At 42.0% G+C, this 22,392-nt stretch overlaps 1 protein-coding gene across 1 annotated transcript; it reads left to right on the top strand.

Moving 5' to 3' along the window:
• Nucleotides 1-862: 862 nt before the first annotated feature.
• LOC143037168 (coiled-coil domain-containing protein 170-like) lies at nucleotides 863-22,171 on the top strand. Its single transcript, XM_076205287.1, has 14 exons — nucleotides 863-1,082; nucleotides 3,400-3,524; nucleotides 4,020-4,182; nucleotides 4,393-4,560; nucleotides 4,988-5,132; nucleotides 12,293-12,465; nucleotides 13,295-13,495; nucleotides 13,595-13,732; nucleotides 14,435-14,598; nucleotides 18,761-18,980; nucleotides 20,547-20,672; nucleotides 20,780-20,943; nucleotides 21,046-21,138; nucleotides 21,234-22,171. The coding sequence occupies exons 1-14, from the start codon at nucleotides 870-872 to the stop codon at nucleotides 21,454-21,456; spliced, it is 2,316 nt and encodes a 771-aa protein (XP_076061402.1). The 5' UTR covers nucleotides 863-869; the 3' UTR covers nucleotides 21,457-22,171.
• The last annotated feature ends 221 nt before the right edge of the window (nucleotides 22,172-22,392 follow it).

Here is a 22,392-nt window from a genome sequence, read left to right as displayed (position 1 = left end):
GGAGAAAAAAGAAAAGGGGTAGGTAATGTCCCTTTCTGATCCATGAACCACGAAGAAAGAAGAATAGTTTATCTCAAAACGCTTTTGATACTGATTCCCAGGTTTAAGTTAGAGGAGTTAGTTTGAAAAAAATTATATAATGTGCTCTGGATTTCATTGGAAGAGGATAGACATGTATTTCTCATTCACCTGCTTTTGTGACAAGCCCACAGTCGAGATCGTGTGGGTGGTGGGGAGGGGGAGTACTTGCATATCCATAATAATATGTAGCTATTTACTTTAGAGAACGAAATTTTACAGGGGAATTACGGACCCGTTATACTGTTTCAATATTTACTCTACGTGACAAAACTAGAGTAATGAAAACAAAGACTTGTCTGGATGCAGTCAACCGTTCACTGACCCTCCCTAGCTCAGCATTACGCTGATCCGACAAGAAGTGTTGTATTCAAAATGGTATGGGCCAAACGAAAGGCGATGTATGCCAAATGTTATGGCTATCAATTTTGCCATGCCAATTTTCTTTATCATTTTCAGTCGAGGTGTAGCTACCACTGAAGTTGGTGCTATGAGGGTCTTGATCGAGAAGAGGACTGAAAGAAACATGTTGCTCTTAAAGCTAATTCAAATTAGGCCTAGATTCATTTGCCAAATAGGATTGAGAGGCCAGTACCTAAGCTGTTTGATTTAAAGGTCCTTCTTAGGCTCATTAGCAGACATAAACAATCCTATAGTAATCTGCCAGCCAAATAACCTACCTTACAATATATTTTCTGAATAGTACTTAGAGAATTTAATGTTATTCTAAATCGAGCTCTAATTTTAAATCTCACTTACAGATGACGGGTGAGATGTGTCTTCCTCCTCAAATGCATCACCAACAACAGCAGGAGGAGCTGCATCGCGAGGTTGCAGCTTCTCGAGTGAGGACGGAGCGGCTGGAACAGAACCTGCGAGCGGCTCAGAGCACGGCGTCGGCGCAAGAATCGCAAGTATTAGAACTGACCCGACAGGTGGACGCCCACCGTGAAGAGCATGCGCGTCAAGCAGCAACCATCCTCTCTCTGCGCCTGCGCCTCAAGGTGGATGAATTTGTTGTTAGTGCCAATACATATAGGTTATTCCACGAATGTAATGCTGGCCTGTAACAGGTCAATAATGTCTGAATCTCGGTTTACTTTATCCCAAAGATGTATTTATTGTTCACAGGTTTTCATTTCACTGTGGTGATATGCCAATGTGATTTTTATAATGGGCTTGTAGGTGGGGACCTTAAAAAAAGAATATATATATATATATATATATATATATATATATATATATATATATATATATATATATATATATACTGAAGTGGATGGCAAGGTTTCTCATACTTTTCTCTCTTAAAGTATTCTTGCCTTCTATAGGCAGTAGTCCTTATGTTTATGATTGTCATATTGTAGGGCTGCAGACATAATTTGCTTAAGGCTAGAACGCGTTTTTACACTTCATCAGTGGCACCAAGAGCTGTGAAAACACGTTCTGGGTTGTAAGACTATGATAGCTCCGTCTCCACTGTTCCCTTCTTTGGTCTCCTTTCACCACTCTTTTGTCGTCTCTATGGACCGACTTTCTTTTGTGCTTTTACTTTACATTTTTCTCACACCACTGTTTTTATGTAAGATTAATCACTCACTGTTTTCATCTGTAGGAAGTCCCTTTGCTTCCTATCATCCGACTTAGTCAAGTTCCATTACTCTATATAAGAGAGGAGGTTTAAACGGAGCTTATTTTTTTCTTCCCAAATATTAATACACTTAGTTCTTTGAGTTACACCAAGGGACTCCCACCTGAAATCCTCAATTTTGGTAGTAGATCAGTTCACAATGACGTCATGATTCCTTTAGACCAATGATCTTTACTTATACATCTAAGTACCTCCCTTAAGTGCGTAACTTTTCTCTCATGAACCAATTGAATTTTCGCCTACTCCACCCTTTCCTCAATCAGAAAGGCTGCTACAAACCCCGTAAGCAATACTGCTTACTTAAGCAATCTCGAAATCAATGTACCACAGATTTAGTTTACACATTGTTACATCAGCATTAAAAATTAATATTATAAAACAATGAAATCGGGTCCCCGGCGGCTATTTGTAAACATTTAGGTGGGAAGCGAGACTGTGCAATTTCTTCGCCTACGAACTGTTGTTTATCAAACACCCAAGTGATAAAAATGAAATTCTCGCCACCTACCCCTCTACCTCACTTGTCTACCTTTATCTACTCTCTCATGATGGGATGTTTGCAAATGTCCTGTTCAACAACGGAATACCTGACTCTTTCCAAGTAAAAACGGGAGTAAAACAAAGATGTGTAACCGCCCCAACACTGTTTGTCAACTCTTTTGCCACCATTCTGCACATGAAGGAAGCTGTCCTATCAGGAATCAAAATCCTCTATCGAATCCAAGGAAAACTATTCAACATTGCCTGTCTCAAGTTCAAAAACAAAGACATCCTCCACCTCCCTGATTGAGCTCCAATATGCAGATGATAACAGCATTGCAGCTCTTTCATAAGAAGGCTTTCAACAGATCTTTAATGCCTTCAACCAAGTATACAACATCCTTGGTCTCAACTAAATGATCCAACTAGACGAAAACTATCAGTCAAGCTTGGAGAAACAACCCTCGAAAACGCAGATCTCTTTCCTCATCTTGGGAGTCATATCTCATCAAACCTTGACCTGAGTGATGAGATTCAATACCATCTGTAGTGTGCTGGAACTGTCTTCGTTTGTTTCCATGATAAAATCTTTCAAGACCATAAGATCAGAATTGACACCGAAATGGTTGTTTACAAAACAGTAGTCATCCCAACACTTGTGCGCATCTGAAACCTGGACAACGGACCGTGACCAGCTTAAAACATTGGAAAAGTTTGATCAAAGGTGTTTTTGAAGTATCCTGAACATTGGGAGTTTAGGGAGGACTGATGAGTTGAGGATTGTCTACCAAGAAGGGGCAGTTCACCACCAACCCTCAAACAGGTCATTTGTTAAAGTGAATTGTACCAGTCAACTGGCAGAAATAAGTACTACAGCAAGACAAATATCAATTGTCTGTTACACATCCAAGGAAAACATATTGTGTTTTTTTCCATACTTCAGTCATTTTCATATAATGTCGTCCATTCATCTTTGCTGTTTCAGATTTTCTGTAGAGAAACAGTTTTTCTGATTTTACATGGTATGAAATGAGCATTGTAAATTTTCTTGTCAAATATAAGTCCCCGAAAAATACACAAAATTTTACGATTTCACTAATCACACACCCATATTGTACAATGCTACATTCTATCTTGTCCACCTACGAAACCTCTCCACTCTCCTTCATACTCACACCTGCTGTTCACAGGAAGGAGAGGAAACGCTGGTTGCTTTGAGGGTGAACCATCGACGCGCCGAAATGAGCGTCGAGGCCCTGCAGCGCGAGAATCGCGAGCACCTTGACCGTATCCAGGAACTCGAGAATCGATTAAGGTACATAAGAGTATTGTTGACTCTCATGAAGAATGGTCAACCAAGTTCATACTCTTGGATGCTATATAGAACCATTGGCTTTATTTACGGGAACACATATATCACGGGTTTTTCCTCCCTGGTTTTATTTAATCTAACTAAATGAAGTTTAAAAAATTGCAATGACAGTTCATTCCTATTAGTGTCTTACACAACTATAGATGGCACAATGATAGGCTGTCTGACACGACTGTCACTATATTTTTGATTTAGAAATGTTTAAGAATACTCGCAAAGAAGATACGGACTAAGAACACTTTTAATCATTTATGTGTTTTAAGCTTCACACCCAATCAGTTAGACACTGTATATCAAACAATACCCAACATGTCAGATGGGTTCAAGCAATACAAATATACTTAGAAACTTACAAAAGATAGCTCTTTTAGCAAATTGTTTTCCTCTAAACCTGAAACCCGCAAAGGTGAACAAGACAAGTGACATTCATACCGGCAGGACTCACCTGGAGGAGCGTGAGTCGGCAGAACAGAGGCGCGACATAACACAAAGGCGGTTGGAGGAGCTTGTTCGGACTGTGACGGCCGTGCTCAGCATGGACCAGTGCGACCCTGAAAATGCATCGGATAAGCTTGCAGTCAGGATAGCTCAGCTTGTGCAGGTATGTTATTCATAACGCAAAAGAAAACGGAATCTTGTTTTTCTTCAACAACAGTAAATTCTTTCTTTTTTGATCTTGTTTTTTTTCTTCAAAACTGTGGTTCAGGACTTATAAGTGTAATGGATTGATTTTTCAATAGAATACATATCTATTCTCATTCTTAACTATGTTGTTATACATTCTATGTTATTTGAATTATGCCTTCTACAGGAAAACATGTCAATTCGAGGACAAATTAGCCAACAAGATCAGGATATGGAAGGTCTGCGAGATGAGGTTGTGGAGTCAAGAGAGACGATCAAGCGTCTTGTGACTCAGTTGGAGGACGAGAAGGCTTTGCATAGAGAAACTAATGTCTTCCTTGAGCAGCACAAAAAGGTCAGTGATTCTGTAGATTTTAGGAAGCTCTCAGAGTTCCGTGTTTATTGATTTATCAATCATTTTTGTAGTCTCATACTCACCTCTTTAAGAATCCAGTAATATCTAGGAAGCTGGTGGAAGACCTGACATAAACTACATATGTTCTTGTCAAGATTGTGGGCTCAGTCCTACCGACCAAATGCCAGCTCACAGTAGTGTATCCTAGGTAGGGAAGAGGAAAAATAGAGGCTGTTTCCAGGACACAAAAATCTCAACCTCTCAGAAATCATTGGCACCATGCACAGGCATCTCAAATTGCTAACTTTTAACTGATTTACACAAACAACAAAATATCACCCAAAACAAAATGTATTGGAAACTATAGAGGGGAGTCTTGCACTGTTACGCCACTTTTGATGGTATTCCACTCTCTTCCTCTCCCAAGGAGTGTGAAGACTTCCGAACTCGGGTAGCAACCCTGAATGAAGAAGTGCGGACAGCCCGAGACCGATTACATGCAACAAACAAAACGTATAATGCCACGCTGGAGGAATTGCATGGTCTTCAAAACCAGCTGCAAGAAGTTAAAGGTGTGTTAGGTTATTGTTTCTAATGGGATCACATGGCATTCAAAAATAAACTGTACAGACTTTCTTTCCTCCCCCCACTCTCTCTCTCTCTCACATGATTTTGAAGTTTGGTGTTTAGCTGAATAAAAGCTAGTTTAGTTGCCAAATCTGTAACTTAGTATCATATTTACTTTGGTGATAACTGATTTATTAGCCAATGAAATAAGAAGCTAACAGTAGGTATGTGTCATCATTTAACTCTACCAGTTCATTTTAGTAGTGTTGTTTCTTGATTCGGAGTAGGTAGAAATAACATGTCTGCTTCCTTCCTCCACAGCCAAGCTTCATCCCATACCGTGTTTGTATCAACACAGTCTATAATGATTAGTCTATTAAGAGTGTGTAACCCCACTTATAATATTTAGTTTGTTATAGGAATCTAATATAGTCTATAATGTTTAGTTTATTAAGTGTATTAGGACACTTACCCTATACTGGGGGTATTGCTTGTATGTTATTGTACAGCATAAATTGCTCAGTACCATGTAGCTGATGCTTTAGGGACTATATGAGGCATTCCACCAGACCAGAGCCACGCATTGTTTTGCCTATGTTAGAGAAAAACCCTACTCCTAGAGAAATTATGCTACTTTATTGTACTCCGACTGTCCTTTCGTTATGCTGTCCCCTCTTGAACCTGTCTTGTTCCACTTCTTTGAGTACGTGTTTCCCCGTCTGGGGTATTGGCTGCATGTTATTGTGGCAAAGTAGCATGCAGTTGATACTTTAGGGTCTATATGGGGCGCCCCTACGGACCAGAGCCACACATCATTTTGTCTGTGATAGAGGAAAACTGTTCATAGAGAAATGATGATACTTTTATACTACGGCTGTCTCTCCGTTATGTTGTTCCCCAACCCCTTGTTTGCTGTCCTGTACAATTTCTCTGAGTATTTATTTTCTATTTTCGCCGACCCTGTGGTGGGGGAAGAGAATGCTACCACCAAGTCTTTCCACTTGAGTCGTAAAAGGCGACAAAAAACGGGACGGGGATGGGATTAGGAGTCCTACTACCTGTAGCCCCGAAAGGGGACATTCCTAAAAAGAAAAGAAAAGGCATAAGAGGGTCTGGGAGTTTTCCAACTAGTACCCTAAGGTTTGGGTCTTTTAATGTGCGTGGATGTGGTACAGATGAGAGTAAAAGGGAAGAGATAGGCAGTATGTTTGTGAGAAGAAAGATGGATGTGCTGGCTTTGAGTGAAACTAAAATGAAAGGAAAGGGCAACTGTGAGTTTGGGAGTGTAGCTGGGAGGTACTCAGGAGTGAAGAGGGGACGGAGGAGAGAAGGGGTGGCTATACTAGTAAATGAAGAGATAAAAAAGCGGGTAGTGGAGTGGAAGAAGGTTTCATCAAGGTTGATGTGGATGAAGGTGAAGTTGGGAAGGGAGATGTGGGTTTTTGTAAGTACGTATGGACATGGTAGTGAGTAGAGCGTAGAGGGAAGGGAGGCTTTTTGGGTAGATATAAATGAGTGCATAGAGGGATTAGGGAGAAATGTCAATGTAGTTGTATTGGGAGACCTTAATGCTAGGGTAGGAAATGAACCAATAGACGGAGTGATTGGGAAGTATGGAGTTCCAGGTAAAAATCGTATTGGAGAAATGATGGTGGAGATGTGTCTTGAAAGAGAGTTAATGATAGCAAATACAGTGTTTAAGAAGAAAGTCAAGCATAAGTACACATGGGAGAGGGTGGTGGATGGAAGGGTGGCAGATAGAGCGTTAATGGACTATATAGTGGTGACCAGGAGTATGGTAGGAAGAGTTAAGTATGTATATGTTCTAAGGGGAGAGAGTGGGGGAATATCAGATCATTTTCTGGTGGAAGGTAAAATGAGAGTGGAGAATTAGTGGAGAAAGAGGAAAAGGGTAGAAGGTAGGGAGGTACTTAGAGTGAACTGCTTAAATGAGGAAAAAAAGAAGAGTGAGTTTAAGAAGAAACTGAAACAGGAGTGGGGGGGGGAGTAAAGGATAGGGTAGAACTAGGAGTGGAGGAGGAATGGGGATGGTTCAAGGAGGTAGTCATAAGGTGTGCAAAGATAGTGTGTGGAACAAGGAGGGGCGGGAGGGAAAAGAAGGAAGAGTAGTGAGTGGTGGGATGAGGAAGCAAAGAAATGTGTAGAAGAGAAAAAGCAGGCATTCATAGATTGGCTGCAAATTAGGACGAGGGAATCGTATGAGAGATACAAAGTAAAGAGAAGGGAAGCTAAGCATAAGATAAAGGAAGCAAAGAGGAGAGCAGATGTGAAATGGGGTAAGAGTATGATTGAAAATGTTGAAAGCAATAAAAAGATGTTTTGGAAGGAAATTAATAGAGAAAAAGGAGGCGATTCAAGTAGAGAAGAAAAGGTAAAAGGTGCAGATGGAGAGATGATAATGGAAGAGAAGGCAATGAGAAGAAGGTGGGCAGAGTATTTTAGGGAGTTGCTAAATGTGAAGGAGGATAGGGAGGGAAAGGTAGTTGCAGTGGGAAGCGCTAAGAAAATGAGAGTGATGAGTGAGGAAAAAGGAGGAGAAATAGGGAAGGATGAAGTGAAAGCAGCTGTTAAGATGATGAGAGCAGGTAAGGCACCTGGTCTGGATGGATGGCATGCAGAATGTCTGAAGAAAGGAGGTAAAGTTATGGTGGACTGGCTGGTGAGGTTGTTTAATGTTTGTTTGAGAGAGGGTAGAGTGCCGGATGACTGGAGGAGTGCCTGTATAGTTCCGCTTTACAAAGGAAAGGGGGAAAAGTGTGAGTGTAGTAGTTTCAGAGGGATCAGTTTGTTGATTGTAGTTGGGAAGGCTTATGGGAGGATCTTGATTCAGAGGATTAGGAGAGGAACAGAGGGAGTAATTGGTGAGGAACAGTGTGATTTTAGGACAGGTAGGGGTTGTGTAGATGAGATTTTTGTGGTAAGACAGATATGTGAGAAAGCTATAGGAAAAGGTAAGGATGTTTTTTGGTCTTTTATGGATCTGGAAAAGGCTTATGACAGGGTAGACAGGAAGGCACTATGGGAGGTACTGCAGATATATGGGATAGGAGGAAAGCTGTTAAGAGCAGTCAAGAGTTTTTACGAGAGTAGTAGAGCTTGTGTTAGGATTAGAAATGGAGAGAGTGAATGGTTTGAGGTAAAGGTTGGACTTCGTCAGGGATGCATTATGTCGCCCTGGCTGTTCAATCTTTACATGGATGGGGTGGTGCGAGAGGTGAATGCAAGGGTAGTGGGCAGGGAAAAAAATACTTTTATTTTTTCCAGAGCCATTTTTAATTTTTTTTTAATTTCACCAGAGCCATTTTTTTTAATTACCAGAGCCATTTTTTATATTTCCAGAGCCACGTTTTTGCAGGTTCGATTTCCTTCAAACTATTGGAAGGCTAACTCATTACTCATGTACATCTGATGCCAAATAATTCCCAATAAATAAATAAATACTCATGTGCATGAAAAACATATATATTTTTTTTAAACAAATCAGCCTTTAATTTTGGGGGGAGGGGGATGGGTGAAACTGATCGGCAGACAAAGCGCCTCTGGTTCTTCTGGCAGTTGTTGGGGGTGGAAATGCCTTGCAATACACCGTTAGAGTACCATCACTGCCCCGATCCACTTCAAGCCAATCTAGGTTCCACGAGCGTATAGTAGATTCATGCTTTACTGGTTTTCGTTTTCCTTGGCCCTTGTCCGTAGAGTTTGAATTAGGCTTTGCTGGTCCAGAAGCGGTTCCTGCCGTCAAAATAGTCTCCCTCGATTCTGAAAAGACTGAATCTGAGGGCAAACCATCTTCACTCGCTTCACTAGAAATCGCTCCATGATGTACGATCATCGAAAGTTTGGCATGGACGTGACGTACGAACGTAGACCTAGCTACCGTAAACCTAAGCTAGCTAACGAATCATTTTTTATTTTTGTATTTTTTATTCTCCCTCCAAAGATCCATATTTATTAACTAAATATATAATTATCAAATGTTCATATTTATACTTAAATTCATTTATTTTCAATTATTAACCAAACATCTTATTTCATTTTGTTTTCTCATAAATACGCGAACGAGGTTATAGATGGGATTTCCGTTTCCCTCCTAGGCCTCGAGCGAGTTTGCATATGTACAGTGTACGTATGCATGCGGTGATGTGATATTGGGTATGGTTGGTTGGGCAGCTAGCTGCATGCAACCAATGAACTTCCCTGCATACAGGTACCATGCAATTTGCAACTAGCGACATTATGTAGCACGATAGTCGTGTAGAGTCTAGTCAACATGTACTAGTATACGCGCGCATGCAGCTGATACGAGGCTAGGCTAGGTAAGCCATTGAACTCTAGCAGCTATACCGCGTACACATACGTACGTACATCAACAAATTAAAGTTGATTGATGCGTTGGGTTTATGATATCGATTGATAATGCAATGATTGATCACGGGTAAGTTGTATTTGCTCTGATCCTTTCATCAATGGTGATGGGATTCAGGGATTGCCAAATGAAGGATAATGTATGAAAAACGTTGAATCTTGCCGCGGGAGCGATTTTTTGTGGGGGATCGCTCCCGCTATTGGATTTGCGAGAGCTACATTGGAACTTTCCCGAGCGAAATCGCTCGTCGCTCGCGTGTATTTTTTTCGCTGGTAGTGGGTCAGGGGTTGGAGATGATTAAAGAAAATGGAGAAAAGTGGGAGGTGAGCCAGTTGTTGTTTGCGGACGACACTGCGCTTATAGCAGGATCAGAGGAGGGATTGAGGAAGTTAGTGACAGAGTTTGTGAAGATGTGTGAAAGAAGGAAGCTGAAGATAAATGCAGGTAAAAGTAAGGTGATGAGATGTACAAGGGGAGAGAGTGACAGTAGGCTGGAGGCGAGCATTAAGGGTGAAAGACTGGAGAAATTGGATAGTTTTAGATACTTGGGTGCAAATGTGCCAGGAAAAGGGAGGAGTGTGGGGTGGAGGTAGAATGTAGATTGAGAGAAGCGAGTAAATTCCTTGGTGGAATAAAAAGTGTAATGAGAAATAGACATCTGGGAATGGATGCTAATAGGAGGTTATATGAAGGAGTGATTGTGACAACAGCATTGCACGGGGCAGAAACATGGAACATGAGAGAGGAAGAGAGAAGGAGTTTGAATGTATTTGAGATGAAATGTCTGAGAAGTATGATAGGGGTTACTAAGCTGGATAGAATGAGAAACGAGGAGGTGAGGGGAGCGGGAGTGGAAAGGGAACTGAGAGATAGGGTTGATGAAAGAGTATTAGGATGGTTTGGACACATGGAAAGAATGAGTGAAGAAAGATTAGTAAAAGAAGTGTGGAAGGCAGAGGTGGAAGGAGTGAATATGAGGGGGCGTCCTAGGATGAGATGGATGGATGGGGTGAAAGGGGCTTTACAAAAGAGAGGAATGTCTGTGGAGGAAGGACGGGAGAGGACAGAAGATAGGGGTGAATGGAGAGGGGTTGTGTATAGATGATGCTGTGATGCATGAGGGGGAGTAGGTGGGGGATGGGGGGTGAGGAAGTATGTATGAGAAAAAAAATTGACGCAGCCCGAAAGGATTTCTCCCCGTCTTCTCCTTTTCTGCATGAGGGGACGGAGAGGGGGGGGGGGGTCGCCGAATTTATGAAGCGGCCTTGCTGTGTCTTGCGACACTGCTTCTGACCCAGGGCAGTGGACGGGATGCAGGGATGACCCGTCATCCAGGAGGTGCCAAGATAAGAGGGAGGGAGGAGGGTGGAGGGGAGTGGAATATATAGGAAATGGAATGGGTGGGAGTGGTTTCTATGCCTTTTTCTTTTTGGCTACCCCCCCATGTAAGGGGAAAAAGCCTTTGGTATATGTATGTATGTATGTATTTCCCATTTTTGCCTCTGTCCCTTGAGGTTGTGTGAAGAAAGAATTCTGTCCCAGAGTTTCTCATGCGGGTCATAAAAAGCAGCTAAAATGGGACTAGGTATCATAATTTTCTTTCACACTTCTTGTTTGGTCAAGTACAAACACATAGATGACCAGATCCCTACAACAATAAATGGCAGGATGACATGAAGATTTTGTGGGGGTCACTCTGACCTCATGTGGTGTAGAAAGGTTTAAGGTATTATTTACAAAGACTTCATGCATTAGAAACCTTATCAACTTTAGTTCACGTACATACATGCATACCAAAAAAACCTTTCCCCTTTAAAAGGGGGTGGATGAGTCAAAGTATGCACCCATCCAATACTTCTCTCATATCCATTCAATATTCACTCGTCACCCGTCCGCATCTTAGCACCTTATGGATGAAGGGGGCATCCCTGTTTTCAACCACACTGCTCGTGTCAAAGACAATACAACGAGAGCTGGATTATCCCTACCGCTTCATTACATGATGGCCCTTGCCTCACCCATTCACTCCTGTCATTTACATTTTTTCCTCTTTGCTCCACAGACAATCCTCTTGCATGCAGTGCCCCTTTCACCTCATCCATCTAAATCTTGGCTTTCCTTTTAAGTTCACTTCGTTCACTTCTGTAACTATTGTCGATGGCCTTTCCTCCTCGTTCATTCTTTGAATGAGCCCAAACCAACTCATCACTCTTTGATCTACACTATCTGATAGTTTTTTTTTCCACCTTTGCTCTCCGCCTCACCTCCACATTTCTCATCGTAACACCTACAATACTTCTTAAACACTCTACCTCAAACACGTTTAGACTCTTCTTGCCTACATCAAATTCAAAGTCTCCACTCCATTCAGTGCCTTGGACATAATTACTCCTTTATTCAGATTTCACTTTATGTTCATCGCCATAGACATTTTTCATTTCCCCCAGACTCTTGACTATCTCATTTACTTTATAGGTCACCCCCGACTCCAATCCTCCATTTACTACTACATATTACTCCTAAGTACTGAAACTCTTCACTTCCTTTAACCTCTCACCTTTTAAATTCCCCTCCAACCAGCCACCATCATCACTCCTTGCGCATTTCACCACCTTACTTTTTGCCACATTTATTGTCAAGTTTTTCCTATCACCAACTGCTTAAACTCTGTCCTGAGACCTTGTGTCTTTTACAAACAACTCACCCACTGTTTAGCGGACATTGAAAAAGAAAACCCATAAATACGAAAGCGTCTGACACATTTGGACACGTTTGCAGAAGGTGCAACCAAACAGGATCAAACTCGACATGAGATCGAATGTGGCTGGTCCTCTTTCATGGCGGGCGTGGCGGCGCTCCTTTCGACGTCCAACCATTTGGTGGCGCCATCCCAGGACGAAGTTCGTGAGTCTGTCCACATCCTAGTGGCGCAGAACAGGGAACAGAACGATGTAAGAGAGGGGGGCTGGTATCCAGGGTATGTGAGAAAGTTATATATGCATATATCATTAGCCAACTCTCTATGATAATTGTGACATGATATCCTTGATGTGAAATATGCTGAGTGTCGTGTAATAAAAGCTGATGCATTGTAGCAGGTGCAGGTTACGGGAGAGAAGGAAAATAGGGTTAGTGAGTCCTTTTATTGTGAGATTAGAGCCGGTTTTACAAGTGGCCCGAGGCCGTATTTATACCGCGTGGGTTAGCCACTCGCGGTGCATAATCCCTTGGGTTGGGTCAGGCCAATCATTCCGCGCCAGGTCGCGCGTCCTGGTGCGAGCCATGCGGTCTATATAGTATCATTCATATTAAGTTAGTTAAATACCTAATTTTATGCTAATTTTGAAGCTGTTGAATAATTATTACATGTGAAATTATGATAATGGTTATGAAGATAAAGGATCGTATAAGGGTAAAGGGTGATCAAATAAAAATATATCAGTTTAAATAGCAATCCAAGAAAACAGATGTGGTATTTTTATTTTGCTTATATACATATCTGAATTAGTAGAAAAAATATATCATGTTCAAGCACGAACGAATTTGTTCATCTGAGATGTAGACCCAATCCAGGTAAATCATTATTTTTCTTTGTGTCATTTTGTGGTGTCATACCGTGACAGTATGCTTAACTTTGCCAGCCGATCCTGTTGATGATATACAATATTTAAGTTATGCTATAATACCTTAGTAACATAGTGACTATTGCAAAGATAAGTGAGTTAGAATAAAATATATTTATCGTTTAGACGGGAAGAGTTACTTGTTATGATTTCTTAGCGTATCGAGCGCCTGACGCAAGAGGTCGCCACTTTGGGTGAGCAGCGTCAGCAACACGTCGATCTTTACGACACGGCCGTCAAACGGGCGCGCACCGCTCAAGAGGAAGCTTCGGCCGCACTTGAAAGGCTTCGCCAGCTGGAGATCAAGCTTGGCAACTCAGAGGTCGCTCGAGAAAAGGCCTCCTCTGGGGAAGAAAAGGTAGGTTTATTACTGGAGTATGAAATGTTAACAATAGAAATCTTTACGTACATGTCGATCGCGGTATTGATAAAAATATTGATCTAACTTTCCCCACAGCTGTCGCGGCTGTTATCTAGGATAATAGAGGGACTTGGTATCAAAGACTTTGGCAAAGACATTGTAAGCGACCATGACCTCATTGTGTGTCGCGCTGAACAACTCGCCAGATTGGAAGGAGAAAAAATTGTTGATAAGGTAAGACCATTAACCATGTCCTGATCTCAATATGGAGACTATATACGAAATTATTTTCAATGAAATTAAATTTATTCCAGTTTCCTTTAGTGTTAGTCGCCAGTTTTCTCGATCTTGCCATATCGGATCAGAGACCCCTTACAGCTAAAGCATAATTAAATTGTATGCATATCACAAAGTCATGCAAATGTATACAGCATGTATTTAAGTACTTACGTATGTGTGTATATGTATGCATTTAGATGTATATGTATTTGTGTATGTATATGACTCACCATGGTCTTGGATCTCGTGTTGGACGTGTGATTGACAGCTATTACACTCTAAGATAAGAGCTCAGAGCTCATAAATGACCAATCTATGGGTAATACTGTGACCTTATACACATCTCCAACTCTTCGCTCACAAGAGTTGGAGTAACAGCTCGCAGCGCAGCGGTACTGAATTCATTTCAGTCCTGGGCGGGAATCTAACTCGGACCGCTGGAGTAGCAGTTGCGAACGCCACCACTGCGCCATATGTGCATATGTATGTATGAATGTATATGTATGCATGAATGTATGTACTGTATGTGTGCATGTATGCTTGCATATATGTATATGTATGTATGTAATTTCAGTATGGTTGCAGGTGTATGTACCTCCGATGATTTAAATGTTACAACTTTCACTGAAGGGACTGTACACTGATCTTCCCACACAGACGACGATGGTATACCAGTTACAGCGGAAGGTGAGAAGTCTTCGCGAGACCTGTGACAGGAAAGATCTGCACGTGGACATGCTCAGACGCAAATTAAGTCTCCTGGAAGAGGCAGCCCGTAGCCGACATCAACTTGAGGCAGAACGCGATGATGCTGTCACAAGGTACACACTTCCCTTACCTAAATCTTAATTGAGTCAAGCACACAGTCTTTCACACACTTTCTTTTCTGGATTTTTTTTCTTTCAAGAATTCATACCTACTGTACTGTTTTAGATTTATTTTTTTTCGACATCCACCGTTTCGAAAACTTGTTTTGTTTATTACTGGAAACCTAATAATACTCAAAGTATGGAGAAGCCAAGCAAGATCAATTAAAGCGCTCGTGCACTCAATTTCTTTTTTTTATGTGCATTTTTTCTTTCATTGTCATTGGAGACTTGGAGTATTTTTTCGAGTATCGCCCTTTTAAAACTTATTTTGTTCTGTATCGGTATACACCCCGTCTGGGGTATTGGCTGCTTGTTATTGTGGCAAAGTAGCATGCAGTTGATACTTTAGGGTCTATATGGGGCGCCCCTACGGACCAGAGCCACACATCATTTTGTCTATGATAGAGGAAAACTCTGTTCATAGAGAAATGATGACACTTTTATACTACGACTGTCCCTCCGTTATGCTGTCCTCCAACCCCTTGTTGCTGTCCTGTACCATTTCTCTGAGTATTCCTTTTCTGTGATGGGGGAATTCCCTGTGGTGGGGGAAAAGAATACTGCCACCAAGTATTCCCACTTGGATCGTAAGAGGCGAGAAGAAAGGGACGGGGATTGGGACTAGGCATCCTTCTCCTTGTAGCCCCACAGGGGAAATTCCTAAAAGAAAAAAAGAAGGCATAAGAGGGGCTGGAAAGCCTCGGACCAGCACCCTAAGGTTTGGGTCTTTTAATGTGCGTGGATGTGGTACAGATGAGAGTAAAAGGGAAGAGATAGGTAGTATGTTTGTGAGAAGAAAGATGGATGTGTTGGCTTTGAGTGGAACTAAGTTGAAAGGGAAGGGTGAGTGTAAGTTTGGGAGTGTAAGTGGGAGGTTATCAGGAGTGAAGAGAGGGCGAGGGAGGGAAGGGGTGGCTATTCTAGTAAGTGAAGAGATAGGTAAACGTGTAGTGGAGTGGAAGGAGGTTTCCTCAAGGATAATGTGGATGAAGGTGAAACTGGGAAAGGAGATGTGTGTCTTTGTAAGTGCATATGGGCCTGGCAGTGAGAAGAGTGTAGAAGAAAGGGAGGCATTTTGGATAGATCTAAATGAGTGCATAGAGGATTTGGGACGAAATGTCAATGTGATAGTACTGGGAGACCTTAATGCTAGGGTGGGAAATGGTCCAATCGATGGAGTGGTTGGGAAATGTGGAGTTCCAGGAAAGAATCGTAGTGGAGAGTTGATGGTGGAAATGTGTCTAGAAAGAGAGTTGATGATAGCAAATACAGTGTTTCGGAAGAAAGTCAAGCATAAGTACACATGGGAGAGGGTGGTGGAGGGAAGGGTGGTAGATAGAGCTTTAATGGACTATGTAGTGGTAAATAGGATTATGATAGGAAGAGTTAAGGATGTACATGTGCTAAGGGGAGAGGGTGGGGGAATATCAGATCATTTTTTGGTGGAAGGTAAGTTGAAAGTGGAAGATAGATGGAGGAAGAGGAAAGGGACAAAAGGTAGGGAGGTTCTTAGAGTGAACTCTTTGAATGAGAAGGAAAAGGAGAAGGAGTACAGAAAGAAGCTGAAGGAGGAGTGGGAGGGAGTAAAGGGTAGAGTAGAGCTGGGTGTGGAGGAGGAATGGGGATGGTTCAAGGAGGGAGTCATAAAGTGTGCAAGGATGGTGTGTGGAACAAGAAGGACAGGGGGAAATAGAAGAAAGGGTAGTAAATGGTGGGATGAGGAAACAAAAAAGGTTGTAGAAGAGAAGAAGCGAGCTTTCACAGATTGGTTACAAAATAGGACGAGGGAGTCATATGAGACGTACAAAGAAAAGAAAAGAGAAGTAAAGCAAAAGGTAAAGGTTGCAAAGAGGAGAGCAGATGTGAAATGGGGTAAGAGTTTGACAGAAAATTTTGAAAGTAATAAAAAGATGTTTTGGAAAGAAATTAAGAGAGGAAGAGGAGGCGAATCAAGTAGAGAAGAAAAGGTAAAAGGTGCAGATGGAGAGATAATAATGGAAGAGAAGGCAGTAAGGGGAAGATGGGCAGAATATTTTAGGGAGTTGCTAAATGTGAAGGAGGATAGGGAAGGAAAGATTGCTGCAGTGGGAAATGCGAAGAAAATGAGAGTGATGAATGAGGAGAATGGAGGAGAAATAAGGAAGGATGAGGTGAAGGCAGTTGTTAAGATGATGAAAGCAGGTAAGGCACCTGGTCTGGATGGATGCCATGCGGAATGTCTGAAAAAGGGAGGTACAGTGATGGTGGACTGGTTGGTGAGGTTATTTAATGTTTGTTGGAGAGAGGGTAGAGTGCCGGGGACAAGTGTGAATGTAGAAGTTTCAGAGGGATTAGCTTGTTGAGTGTAGTTGGGAAGGCTTATGGGAGGATCTTGGTTGAGAGGATTAGGAGAGGAACAGAAGGAGTAATTGGTGAGGAACAGTGTGGATTTAGGACAGGTAGAGGTTGTGTAGATCAGATCTTTGTGGTAAGACAGATATGTGAGAAAGCTATAGGAAAGGGGAAGGATGTTTTTTTGGCTTTTATGGATCTGGAAAAGGCTTATGATAGGGTAGACAGGAAGGCACTGTGGGAGGTTATGCAGATATACGGGATAGGAGGAAAGCTTCTGGGAGTTTGAATGTGTTTGAGATGAGGTGTCTGAGAAGTATGATGGGGGTTACTAGGCTAGATAGAGTGAGAAATGAGGAGGTGAGGAGGAGAACAGGGGTGGAAAAGGAGCTGGGAGATAGGGTTGATGAAAGAGTATTAGGATGGTTTGGACACATGGAAAGAATGAGTGAAGAAAGACTAGTAAAAGAGGTGTGGAAGGCAGATGTGGAGGGAGTGAACATGAGGGGACGTCCTAGGATGAGGTGGATGGATGGGGTGAAGGGGGCTTTGGGGAAGAGGGGAATCTCTGTTGAGGAAGGACGGGAGAGGACAGAAGACAGGGGTGAATGGAGAATGGTTGTATATGGATGATGTTGTGATAGCATGAGGTGGAATGGGCGGGTGGATGGGGGGGTGAGGTAGTATGTGTGAGCAAAATTTGACGCAGCCCGAAGGGATTTCTCCCCGTCCTCTCATTTTATGCAATGGGGGGACGGAGAGGGGGGGGGGTCGCCGATTTAATGAAGCGGCCTTGCTGTGGATGTGCTGTGTCTTGCGACACTGCTTCTGACCCAGGGCACTGGACAAGGTGCAGGGATGGCCCCTCATTCAGGAGGTGCTAAGATAAGAGGGAGGGTGGAGGGGTGTGGAGTGTATTCAGGGATGGAATGGGTGGGAATGATTTTATGCCTTTTTCTTTTTGGCTACGCCCCTTGTAAGGGGGGAAAAGCCTTGGTATATGTATGTATGTATGTATCGTTATACGAATGGATCTTCTACCTTATAGTATGTCTTGATGCGGACTGGAAGTATCTCGAAGTTTTATGTTCGGTTTCAGTTTAATGACATGAAACTCTCAGATGGTGTCCTCTTACAAAGGGCCTTTTGATGCGTAGGCACCCTACCATTACTACGAATTCGCCAGTCGCTACGCAGCCAAGAAATATATCCACTTCTGACCTCTTGCCCAAGTATTGACGCTACAAGCCAGCGAGCGTCCCTCGGCCAGACCAAAATGTATCTGACTCCTGACAATACTTTATGTGCTTTATGCGCGTGAAGGATAAAATAATAGTGATGTCCGGAGTGTAGTGCTGAATATTTATTTCCAGGCTGCTGGGTAAAGTTTTCAACAACGTCACGCTCTGAAATAAAGCCTTTCCCCCTCTATATCGAATATATTACATGACTTCCACCCATGAGCGAGTACTGTGTATGGAACCACTTCGATAGCAGGCCTTGACGAAATATCCTTGCTTCTTCTTGTACACTATATCGGGGTTGAACATCCGAACATTGCTGAGTTATGCACTGTAGACAATTACAACACCGTATTTCAATTACCGGTACCTCTAGAGGCCAAACAAAGTGGAAAATGATCCAAGGAAGCAGTTAATTTACCTTTGTGAACAATTACACCAACCGGCATGTCTCGCTCCGTTCCGTGTGTTTGTGAGTTTGTATGTGTATATGTATGTACTGGGGATACGTACTATGATTTAGTAACAAGTATTCATTTTAGAAGCAAGAGACAGCACCGCGCCCTAGATCGTCTTAATGCTGAGCTGGCTGAGGCACGGCTGCAGCTTCGGGATCTGCGAGGACGGCTTGTAGAGGCTTCAGAAGACAAGGTACGCTCATCGCAGCAGGTTTCAAAGATGCAGGAACTCGGCGCTAAAGTAAACGATCTCGAGTCCACTCGCAACAGACAAGAGAGGAAGATTCAACACCTAAAGGAACAGGTTAGTGTATCATAAGGAAGATCAAGAATTGGAAATGTCCTCGGGTATTCTTTATACAACAAGAATATAAGTACATGTTGTGGCGATATTTTGATTGCTGAACTCGCAGGTACATTGTATCCTCTAAAATTCTTACTATTTCTCTGCTTTATTAGTAGATTTGTTTTATACATTAGATGCTTCAGCGCAGGATTATTATGTACTGTTATGGACATCCAAAGCTGATACAGTCACGATGCCCTCCTGGTGCTATCTGGTAACCAATATATGTTTGTCCCTTGTTTAACGAATGCGTTACGTTGTTGGAAAATCGTTCATTAAGCGTAAAATACGTTAAACGATTTCCATTATCCCACTGACTCCCATAAACAAACCTAAGTAGCAGCCGTGCATACACCAGCACTTTTTAGTTTGTTCTTTTATTGACTGTTCATATGTTAATTTTATTTGTTGGTTGTAAATACGTTTTTTCATATTTCAATTTTCGTTCATTTACGAACTGGAACTTCGAATATTTCATTAGTTTATCAAGTTTTGGTAAAAAGTTGTTTGAGTAACTCTGAAATTTTGTTAAGCGAACCTGCGTTAAACGAGGGGCGAGTATATATTGTAATTAGACGGCTTATGAAGTCTTAAAGGTCCGACTACACTGTGTCCCATTGAATCCACAGGTGACGTGTCTTTCCAATGAAACTCGCGGGTGCCTTTTTCTGAGCTATATTTGACACTTTAGAATACGACGTAGATTCACTCGGAATCTACTTTCACCTGCAAACTGCCACTCCCGGGCCCGGTCTTTGTTTTTATACAGTTCAAATGCTGAGGTCAGCATCCGGAGAGGGGAGTTAACAGTTTCAGAATTTCGATCTTATAGTTTGTTATAAATGGAACGTTTAAACATATATGTCATATCATAATAGAATTAGATATATTATGTGGTTATTTCTTATGATTTAATTTGTTCAGGTTTATTTGGGGATGTGGTGTATATGTGTGTTTGGAGCTATGTTCTTGGCTACTTACCTATTATCACGCACTGATCATGTGATGGTCGCTTGCCTTAGGGTCGTGGATGGGTGTTCGTTCGTATGTGTGTTGTAGTTTCCATGAATAATGGTTGTAATATGTAAGGTTATAGGTAATGGTTACACTCTTGAGCATGGCGGTGTTAGTGATGCTCTTGAAAATTGAGGTTCTCAGCATCTCCGGAGCACTGCTAACCTTTTTTGAACGACTCGATTCGATGGGCATGCAGATGTCGTCAGTGCCACCTCAGCCTTTGTCGAGGGAGGATACATGCGTCACGCTCTCCGTCATGGCCACTTCTGCTAGCCCCATTGGGTGGACGAGAAGCCACACCCAATATCTTATAGTTATTGAAGCAGAATGTTTGCATATGTGACATCATAAGCAAGGAATACAAAATGAGGAACATAAGGAGTGTGAGCCTTAGTGATATGAGGAAAGAGTTGTCAGTTATTCTGAACCTTGACATTAAAAATGAGAGTTTTGGTTAGGTACGGTTCATCGTGTACCATTAACTCTTTACCTAATTGAACGACGCAGGTGAAGGTTCACGGGGAACACGTCATGACAGAGCGTAGGATGAACGATTCTGCCCTCGAAGCAGCACACCAGGAACTTTGTCGAACCAAATACACTCTCAGAGACTCCGCTACCAGAGAACGACAGGTAGGTCTCGAGATAGACATATAATCTTAGACGACATTGTACACCATCGCAACATAAGATGGAAATAAATGAGATCTTTGGTACTCTCTAATGGTCGTGAATTTCAGTTTAAGGAACTACGAAAAACAATAGCAGAAATGCTAGGAGCGGATGAGGACCAGCCTGATCAAGAGCTTCTTGCACGACTAGAACGCATGTGTTCTGCACAGAGGGAAATATCTCAACTGACAAGACGTCTGGACGAACTGTCTCCCCTCTCTCGACCAGTCAGGTATGACATACCACCTCCCACCTCTGATGAGTAGGCTTTCCTGTGTTTCTATAAACATGAAAATTTTAATTAGGAGACTAAGTCAAATTCTTGGGTTTCCAGCGCTCGAACTATTGCAAGTCACTCCTCTTCACGATCTCCCATCAGCAGAGTGTCTTCGCCATCACCCCTGCACCTCCATTACGACCAAACTAGGTAACACTGATTCCTAACTTTGAAGTTATAAGTGACAGATCTCTTTGCATCATGTACATACATAAATGTGATGCCATTCTGTTATGAAATTACAGGTCGGATCGAAACGGACAAAAGGAGCATACTGGAATCAAATCAAAGGACAGGTGTGTGGAGTATGATGATGAGGTCGGAGTTGACGAAGAGCAACTGCGAAACCTCGCCAACCACGCTCACAACCACCGTCCACCTCGACGTCCTCATTCAGTCTCCTCACGTCACACACCTTCACCAGTCAAGAGTCTCTTCTCAAGCGAGGACGAAGATGTCCCGTCATGACGAAAGCAAAACCACGTAGCCAGAATGCAGTGAGAGGACAACGAAGTTTGATCAAGAAAAGGTTGTGTATAGAATAGCTCAGGTTGTGAACGTAAAAAAGGATGTGGTATTATAATGTTGCAAAATTAATACAAATACACACCCACACACACAACCTTGAAAAACTGGCTAAAAAATGCAGAATAAAAAATTTGATGACGAGATGTTTCTTCTTCATGTACAATAACCCCTTGGCCAGAAGGTCTAGGTGGGCAGAACAGTTTCTAGCATTTTTTTTTCACCGTCAAATTGTTGTTAATAGTTAACAGACTCAGAGTTTACAACATAGCAATCTAACATTATCAGATTAGATGAAAATTCTGTGATTTATGGGCCACTAGATTTCTTTTTATGAAACCAAAGAAACATTTTAAAATTTCACTCTACAGTAAAGAAATTTAATTATGTACAGGAAAATATTAACAGGGTTTGCGGTGATACAGAATATATCTTATAGTAGAAGATGACAGTGTAAAACATGCAAAATTCAATAAGAGTTCTAGAAAACTTAAGTCAGCAGTTATTCAAGTGCTGTCCAAACAATTTCTTGAGTAAAGCCTGCCATCTGAGTAAGTGTTTAGACGCTCTCTATTAAGAGAAAGTAATATCTATTTGTGTAGGTACTATTTTAGCCAAGGAAATGTTAATGTATGAAAGCTACTTTTGTTGCTGGTGTGCCCTCGATGTCACTGGGTTATGACATTAGAGTTCAGGAAGAAACCGGTCACTCTCCTCTTGGGCTCATGCCAGAGGTCATGTAAATATATACGTGATCGAGTGTGAAGTAACCTGACAGAGTGAGAACGTGTCATCTAGTGAGTTACTTAGCTTGTGTTGGTTTGCTTTAAGTGTTGTCTGGTGGCCGCAGCGGAGTCTGCTGAGATGAATTCACTATAT

The sequence above is a fragment of the Oratosquilla oratoria genome, chromosome 21, assembly GCF_046742065.1.
Source record: "Oratosquilla oratoria isolate Oo_2021 chromosome 21, ASM4674206v1, whole genome shotgun sequence".
NCBI classification, from domain to species: Eukaryota; Metazoa; Arthropoda; class Malacostraca; order Stomatopoda; family Squillidae; genus Oratosquilla; species Oratosquilla oratoria.
This window is presented reverse-complemented; position numbering and strand designations above follow the sequence as displayed.